The sequence below is a fragment of the Lathamus discolor genome, chromosome 2 (genome assembly GCF_037157495.1).
Source record: "Lathamus discolor isolate bLatDis1 chromosome 2, bLatDis1.hap1, whole genome shotgun sequence".
In the NCBI taxonomy this organism is placed as follows: Eukaryota; Metazoa; Chordata; class Aves; order Psittaciformes; family Psittacidae; genus Lathamus; species Lathamus discolor.
The window spans coordinates 123990292-123999498 of record NC_088885.1 but is presented as its reverse complement, the minus strand read 5'-3'; the positions used below and the strand labels follow the sequence as shown (position 1 = coordinate 123999498).

At 45.0% G+C, this 9207-nt stretch overlaps 1 protein-coding gene across 1 annotated transcript in view; it reads left to right on the top strand.

Annotated features, from left to right (window-relative positions):
* The first annotated feature begins 1757 nt into the window (after nt 1-1757).
* Nucleotides 1758-9207, top strand: part of LOC136008709 (cytochrome P450 7B1) — a 124901-nt gene continuing 117451 nt past the window's right edge. The window contains exon 1 of the mRNA XM_065668354.1: nt 1758-1953. Coding sequence (XP_065524426.1) covers nt 1859-1953 — 95 coding nt within the window. The 5' untranslated portion in view covers nt 1758-1858. The remainder of the gene's footprint in view (nt 1954-9207) is intronic.

The following is a 9207-nucleotide window of genomic DNA, read 5'->3' as shown; positions in this document are numbered from 1 at the left end:
TTTTTTTGTCTACAGTTGATCTGAGATGGTAACTTTTGACAAGTAAGTGTGAAGTGCAAACTAGAAAGTGTTGTTGTAACCCTCTCACATCCTCTGCCAGAACTACAGTGATCTTGATGTTCTGAATCTGGATGAGGGCTTACTCTAATTGCCATAGATGTTTAATTGTATGTGGACAGTTGTTTCCCACTACACTGAAGTGAAACACTGGATTTTCACAGCAGAGGTCACCTGGAAAATGAGTAATATTTTACACTGGTTTATGTCTTACAGCACAATGCTTTTCTGTCCTAAATTACTCCTTTTCTAAGAATTAATAGGACTAATAGCTGAGAAACCCCCTGAAATTCCCGAGCTGGGGATTTCAAACACATTTCACTACAAAAAGCCCTACAGAGCTGTGAGTAAAACGTTAGTTTCTCTTACAGTTTCCCTCCGTGCATTGTATTGCACAATTGCGTCTGATTTTTTTCATCTCAGGGAGGTCAACTGATGGTTTTAAGCAGTAGTGACCAGATCCTGACACACTTTAATGTGAGGCACACTGATTTCAGTGTGTGAAATCTGATGGGATTTCACAGCAAGAACGTCTGAGGAAGAAGACACACAGTGCTACCCACTGCAAACCCTCAGATGTGAGTCAGGCCTCTGAAAATGATGACATCTGCTGAATTCAGGAAGGTTTGTAGCTAACTGGCTATTTTATCTGTTAAGATGCATTTGGGTGTCTGCAATTCAGAGAAAACTTAAAACAGGGCAATTCGTAAAACTGAGTGTTGCAAAACTTTTGTCCAAGGTGAAAATATATAAACCATCAGATATTGAATGTGTAATGCTATATGCAGCTGAGAATGAGTAAGGTACACAAACTTCTGTCAGCATTCAACCAATCCACAATTCTAGAAACTGAAGCATATTACTCTACCAGAGTGAATTTGCCTTGAACGATACCTCCCATCACAGCAATGTTCTGAGTGCATCAAAAAGCAATAGAGCTGTAAGGTACGGCTTTGTTACCCCCCCTGCCCTGTCATGCAGCAGCAAACTCCCTGGACTTCTGCCCCATTCCACCCCATCCCTCTTCCTACAGCTGCGGATCCCTCTATTGCCTCTGGTTTTAGTTACCCTCTTCCTCCTCTCTTGTCCTTCTCTGTAACACACCGGGGGGGGGGCTAGAATGGTGGAATAAAGGACTGGACCTGGCTTCTTCTCATGCAGCAGAACCTCAAAACCCAACCTTCGCTATGCGTACTTCATTTCCCCTACCTCAGGTTAAATTTTACGAAGCTGGGCGGGAGTTGGTTTTAAGCAGGAACGCACATCAGGTGTTTGTCCCAAAACCAAGAGCAGCCAAAGGGCTGCCAGAGGCGGCACCTGCCCAAGCCGAGCACTTTGCGCTGGCGGCAGGCCACCGCCTCTCCGCCGGGTCCGTGGGGCCCCGATCCGTACCCGCGCTGCGTGGAGGGCTGAAGGGGATCTCCGGGCAGGAGCCACTCTCCGGGACGGTGGGACGACCCCGCACCCCCCTCCCCGGCCTCCGTTCTGGGACCTTCGGCCGCATCTGAGCCTTTCCCGCAAGCGAAGCCCGGGGCCTCTCCTCCGCCGCCGGGAGGCCGCGGGGGCGGGCGGGCGCGACCCTCCCCGCGCCGGGCGCTCCCCGGGGAGGAGCCGGCCGGGTCGCACCGGGCCCGCTCGCCAAGGCCGGCTCCGAGCAGCCAAACCCAGCCCCCTGGGCTCGGGGTGGGCGGGGAGGGGCGGCCGGCCTGGCGCCTCTGCTGCGGGGAGCAGGAGGACGGGCGAAACTTTCCTCCCCGGCGGCGGCAAGGTACCAGTGGCCGCCGAGGCGAGCGCTGCCGGCATGGGCCACGACACGCTACAGCTCGGCACGTACGGCGGGGCGGCTGCCGCCGCTCTGCTCCTCTGGGCCGTGTGCCTGCTCTGCAGGAGGAAAAGGTACCGGGGTGCCGGGGGGCGGCCGTCGCATTCCTTCACGGCCGCGCCAGGGTAGCGGGGCTGCGAGGCGGGCGCCGCGCCGCCGAGCCGCGCATTGGGCCGCGCTTCCCTTCGCCCGCCCCTCCTCGCCGGGAAGCCCTATCAGCGCCCGCCGCCGCCACCGCCGCCCCCAGCCCGGACGGGCGGCGGGGCCGGGGGGATGGTGGCCCGTGGCCTCCCGCGGCGGCCGGGGCGAGCGCGGGGCCGCGGGAGGAACGAGGGGCAGCCGGGGAGGTGCGGCCATGCGGACGGCGGCGGCTGTAATCCTGCCGGCGGGCGGGGGACGCTGCTCGTTCATGGGCGCCTGGGGTAGCTGGTCTGGCCCTTCCAGGTGCTCCAAAACAAGGGGTGCCCGAAGCGCGCAGCCCGGCCCCTGGCAGTTCGGAGTGTGAAGATGGTTGACCCTTCGGTTTGCTAAAAACCTGCGGGTTAACTTGTGCGCCCTATGTAGCAAAAGAGACCCAGTGTGGCGCTTGGGAGCCTTCCCGTGGAGTCCAGGGTGCACCGACCTGGCTTGTAGAGGCAGGGTGGACAAATGCTGCGGCTGGGTTGCAACATCGGCCCTCGCTGCCTGTTTTTTTGCTGATGAGTAGCTGGCAGGTAATAGCAAAGCCTCTAGAACTCGGGTCGTTTGGGTGACTTTTCTTTGTGTCTCTTTAGTTGATAGTGCTGGGTTTAGTTTGTTTCAGCTAAAGCGTCACAGAGGGTACGCGCACATTGTGGGACGCTTTTCAGTTGAAGTTGCAGGGTTTGGGGAGGAATTTTTGGGGGGGGAAGGAAGTGCTGTCTGGAGCTATTCCTTCTGTTCCTGAGCATTACCTGTTTCTTTATGTGCTAACCCCTTCCCCATACTTTTCACTTCTGTTGCAATACTTCATGCTCTTCAAGCGTCTCTACTGCAGCTGATGAATAATGTGTGTAAAGCTTGGAGGATGAAGAGTGAAGGGGAGGGATCAGTATTCACTATATTGTTTGCTTATGGTTTTAATTTGTGTAATGAAACACCTAGCAAATACTAAATTTAATTCTAAATAGCAAACGTTTGCTTTTCCTAATCATTAGAAGTTATTTTTGGAAGGTTTAGACATGCACAGATGCAGAAAAGAAACTGCAGAAGTAGCCTTCTGAACAAGAGTCAGAAAGTCAGTTTTTAGACTAATAGCCCAAACTTTGGGATCATGTACAGAATGAATCTTAGAGAAAAGTAGTGAAAATTCTTGGTTTGATTCCAGAAGGCATCCGTCACTGACTGTAAACAGAGATGGGCTATTTCCATGATGTCTGTTTTGGAACCATTATTAACATAATTGGAGTTAGAGAGCCCAATCCTTCCTTTAAGTAGAAGACATCCATCCCAATGTTCAAGTGGGGTCATCCTGTAAGACAAACTACTTGGCAGAGTAGCTTAGGATGCAGCTTCATGTTTTTGAAGGTGAGTGGATAGCTGGTTAGCAAATCCTCCTCCCTGTTGCTTATCTGCCCCATGTGAGCTGGTTCTGGGAGATAAACCAGCCAAAAAATGCTTACTTGTTTTGACAGGTTTAGTTTTTTGCAAGTTTAGCTCCCTGAAGGAGGTCAGCACAGAAAACAAAAACCATATAAAGTTGTGCCTGTCTTTAGTAGAAATTCTAGTAGAACTGTAAAAGACTGAATTTTTGAAAATGGAAACAGGAAAAGCTCTTGCTTGTAAAGTTTTCAGCCAGAGGTAAGTGGTAGGGAAAAAGGATCAAAGAACGCATTTTGAGTTCATAACCCTTGTGGCTGTAGAGGTTTTTAAGTGTGCTTTTAGAGTCTGTAGCAAAATTGTTTGGACATTTGTGCTGCCACAGAATGATGTTATACAGGAGGTCTCAGCAGGAAGGCATACTGTCTTGTCCAATAAAGGAAACTGCTGTTTGATTAATAAACTACTTCTTTAAATCCTGTGCTGTTTCTCAAAGAAGTGTACAAAACACTAGCTTGCAAGCAACTGGAAATAAAAAGTGAAAACCCCCATCAATATCTGTGTAGCACAGGCCTCAGTATAAGGTGCTCTTGTTCAAGTGCGATCCTGCTCCAGCAAAATGTACAATTAATTTTTCTTATTCACAAAAGAAATTGGGCATGGTCTTGAGAGATGCCTAGCAGCAGCCTGACTGCCATCAGCAGCCACTTCTGAGCTGCAGGAAGAAAGGCTGTGCTATGGGCACAGTGTGTTTAAAAATGGGTATGAGGCTCAGTTCATATTCCTGAGAGTTGGTGCAGGTTTGTGATCTCCCCTTGCTTATCTGACCCTTACCTGTTTATCCATCCCCATGTATCCTTCATGTGTCAGGTTTCTTCTTTCCCTTTATTTTATTTGAATCTAACAAACCCAGCAGCAGGCAGGGCTACCCCCCTCAGAAATCCGCAAAAAACGTTTGGGAACCTGTTGACATTGGAGCTGTTGGCAAATTACTGAATAAATGCCAAAGCGAAGGTTGTCATGCATCATACCTGTTGGGACAGAAAAACAAACTTCTCTGGTTTTGCAGAGATTGCCTATGCTAGATAAAATATTGCTACTTCATCTATGCCTGTGTTTTTATAGCAATTACTGTGTTGCCCTAATGGTGTGCTTGTACCAGTGTGGAAACTCTGTATAAGGGAATTGTTACGTTTAAGGTACAAAGATAAACTATCGGGATAATCAACTTTAGCATCTTAACCACAGCCATGCATGGATTCCATCAGGATAGCAACAGTAATCAAGTGCATATGTATAGAAATGAAGAGTTTAAGTAAGTAAATATACGCCACTAAGTGCTAACTTGCACTTCAGAGTTCTGTAAGCTTGTTTTGCCAGATGATGCCTCTGTTCTGCTAGACCAAGGTGGAGCACAGCCACCTACTCTGAGAGTTAATGCATCCAGGAGTGTAATGAGGATTTGTATGTCCCAGAAGACAAAATTAGCCAAATCCATCATTGATGTTCCTTAAGCAGATGTTGCAGGATTTTGTCTTACTTGGAGTGAGGTGCTTCTGCTTTGCTTCCTCTCAGGCTGAGTGCTCATTACTGGAGAGAAGATTTTGTAAGGAGAGGTGTTGTATTAACTTAATCTGCCATTGCCTTTTCCTGAAGTGAGGTTGGTTAAATCTGGCATTACGGGATTTCAGGGTGAGTTCAGTACCAGTGTTCTTAATTAAGTATTTAGATCTATTCTTTGGAGACAGCAAAAAAGGGAAGTAGAATTTCTTTTTGTATTGTTTATCATATGAGTTCTGGTGGCAGTAATAACACAAAGGAAACTAATTGGAGTCTCTGCCAGGTTTCGTATCACAGATGGTGAAGAAACAGAACAAAAGTTTCCTTAATCACAGAAAATTTTGAGTTAAACTTAAGTGTCAGATGAGGTTCAGTGCCTTCTGCATGCTACAGAAAGATCTTCCTCTTACTGGTTAATGAAGAAAAGCCTGTCTAGGCTGTTTGCTGGGGAATGTGTTTTCTCCAGAGAGAGCTTCCTTTGTGCTGCTTCACAAAAGTATTTCAGCAATGGCAAAACCTGATGACTTCCTAGCCTGGAGATTGTACAGATAGGTCTCTTTTGTCTTCATAAAATGTCTAAGTCATCTCCAGCTTTATGTGTGTCTTTTTGTTTTCAAACTGTTTTTCCACTAATTATGCACAGTCTCACAGAGCAGGAGGTGAGACAGCAGGTGAAGCCAGCCCCTGCTCATCTTCCAGTAGTAATGCTGCCCAACTCAGAGAAGGGCCCTCAAAATCAGCCGGGGTTGGTTCCTAGTTACTTCTGTAGGTGTAGTACTATTCCACTTTTTGTTGCTCAAACTGATGCTTATTTTTGACTGCTAGTGTCTATTGCATGTCTATGACTGAAAACGATCACAAATTGTAACCAATAGTTTGGGAATGAGGCTGGGATGCTCTCTGCCTCCCTCCTTGTGGGGCAGACATTGCAAATTACCAGGAAGAGGAGGAGGGTCAGGTTTCAATTAAAACCACTGGCTTTGGGGAAGGGGAAATTCTTTCCTGTTAGGGTGGTGAGACACTGGAATCGGTTGCCCAGGGAGGTTGTGAGTGCTCCATCCCTGGCAGTGTTCAAGGCCAGGTTGGATGAAGCCTTGTGTGGGATGGTTTAGTGTGAGGTGTCCCTGCCCATGGCAGGGGGGTTGCAACTAGATGATCTTGAGGTCCTTTCCAACCCTAACTATTCTATGATTCTAAGTGGAACAAAGATTGTTGTATCCATATTTATCCCTTGAAATTGGATCCTGCTGTCCTGAGGTTTGCATCCCAAAGTTTATCAGACAAAAAAGATACAGACCCAACCTAGAAATACTCATTGTACATTTATCTCTGCATGGAAAGTTAGAACACATCCTACAAGAGCAACACCAGTGAAGGAGTTTGTAGAAATTATTCCCTCTGGAACTCCACAGGTTAGTGGGGTTAGTATTAATTATCAGGAATGGGCTTCACAGTCAGGATTGCTTGCATGGAATGATACAGTCGCTGTATGGCACATGTAACCTATGTGGGTTTTACTGTACAGCAGTATAGGAATTCCCATCCTAGGTTAGATGGAGCAAATATGTTCTAATATATTATTTCTGACCAGTTTCTAATGCATCAGAATATAGTATTTAAAAAACTTAAACAGTGTAATTGTAGATTAAAGTCAACATACAAAGAATTTGGTACATTTCTCAGACAGGATTTTGCTATGGCCTAAGTTTTGGATTTAAAGCCTTGGTGAAGCAAAGTGTCTTTCATTTTTCTCTTTTATTCTATCCCCTAAAATATCTCCAATCTATACAATCTCATTCATTTAAGATACTTTTCCAAAAAATTGCTCTCTTGAACCTAGACAGATATTGTTGAAAAGAATATAGATTTTGTCTTTGCCTTCAAGAACATCTTATCCTTCTCTGTGACAAGCTGTGAGCTTGCTAACAGCTCTCTTACCAAGTGAATTGTAGTTCACAAGATGTCATCAGCCTGTCTTTTTTACCACTTTTGCTAATTTAGGCAATATGTTAAGGTAGTTTTCAGTTGGAGGGAACATCAGGAAGGACAGAGAGAAGGATACCAGAAAAAATCTATCCTCTCTCTTCTTACCTTGTCTTTCTACAGAGGCCTTTTTCTCCATCCTTTTGGTGGGAGTTCTGGGGAATACATGTGTTTTCATGACCTCCTTTTGTTTACTGTCATTGTCCACTCTTCCTCTACTCTGAAAAGATTAAGACTGAAGACTGGAACTGTTTAAGGCAGAAAAGTAACAGTTCTGTTTCTTAAGTAGCCTTAAAAAACCCTTTCTTTCTCACCATCACACCTGGGTTTTCTGTCAGCTTTTCACTGCTCAGCCAAGGTGTGGTGGAAGCTTATTTCTCTGCTTGCTGCTTCCGGTAAGAGCTTAGTGAAAGTCGAAAAAAATGAGCAAACCTGTAGACTTCTCAAGGTGTACAAGGCTGAGTTCACTGGCTTTTGGCTTTCTTATGGCACTAATAGAGCTGGAGAGCCATTATGTTGAGGGTCCCAAGATGGTTTTTTTTTTTCCTTTTTCTTATTTCTTCTTTTTCACTGCAGCTTCTCATCCTTCTGGTATGTAGCCTTGGTAGCATGTACATCTTGGGTTCTCTTCCTACCAAGGCTTTGAATATGACGCCTTTGTTAGCAGATAATTAACTTTTCCAATAATCTATGATTTACAGTATTCTTTGCTTAAGGTACACTGCCACCTAGCAACAGTTTCCCTTCCCTCCCAGTTTTCTTGACCTACTTTGTCACGGGTTGTTCAGCTTTAGTTTGTGCCTAGTCTGGTCTTGATTAGCATCCAGAACCCATCAGTAGATGCCATCCTGGTAAATGCATATGTATGTGTGGTGCAGATATTTTCAGTGGCAATAAGAACTGCTAGCTTTGGGTTTCTCAATAAAATACAATGGTTTTTACTTTTACAGTGGTTTTTCCTTTCAGTGTTTTTGTGGAAAATGCCTATAATATTTTTATTTTATTTTTATTTTTTTCCTTAGAAGTGCTAGATTTTCATTTCTTCTGTTCATTATTCTTTGGAGGAAATAAAATTAAAGTGCAAGAATTAAAGGGAATTGCTTTCTGCTCTTTTTATTATTCCAGTGCAACACAAAGCATGGACCGTCCATCTAGGGTATTGTACACAAATGCACATAGCTTACAGAAAGTACTGAATGATTAACCGTTCTGCTTGTCCTCTAAGTTGATAGTCCTAAAAGTATGAATGAGGAAAACCCAGGTAAATACAGGGTGCTTCAAAAATGAGATTCATGCTTACTACTCTCCTTAGAGGAGGAAAACACGCTCATTGGCAAATTTTAGATGAAATGTTACATATAAAGGCTGGTGTGAAAGAAAACACAAACGGGGCAAATCTTAATCCTAGTATCTTCTTACAGGAGATATTAACTACTCCTCCTTTAAGCATAATGGTGAAATTTGCCACCTGATGTGTTTTAATTGTTGGTGATGTAACTAGAGAAGTACATTGCCAGGCAACTGCAGGACAGACTGGAGTCCCAGCCCATGAACCTACCTGGGCCTCTGACTCCCCAGCAAGGAATGACTGAACTTGCAGTCTTGCCTGTGGACTCCACCTCAATTCCTCCCCTGTAAATTGGAGGTCAATGTGATCTCTATGTACCAATGGTGCAGCTAAATGCTTCACAGCATATACAGTTATCAGAGAAACTGAAAAAAATTCTCCCATGGTATAACCACTCAACATGTGCTGAGGAACTGTTGCCTGGCCATTCCCTTTCTCCTCTGTGCTGAAGTACAAGTCCTAGTTAGTGTTTCAAGCCAGAAATGCCACATTTTCTCACAGTATTCAGCTAAACTGTTGGGTCATGTCAGCTGCTTTAGTATTTTTATCAGAATTACAGTCCCATATAAAATTGTTTGGTTTTTTGGTTTTGAGTTGGTTTTTGGTTTTTTTTTTTTTTTTTTTCAGTCAAGTATTTTGATTAAGAAGTTCGGCAGGGCTTGTTTTGGTGAAGTAATATAACTGTTCTCAGTACTCCATCTAGTCACTTATTTTGCTTAGTACATCGTAATGCCAGGGAGTGGGGGAAATATAGAAGCTAAAAGAAACAGCATAAGTGCAATGTTAATACACTATATGAAGTTAGGGAAAATCTCACAGCTAAGTTGGCAGTCTTCTTCTCTTTTATCCAAGTTTTATAGAGCTACTTGGTAGTGGAGCC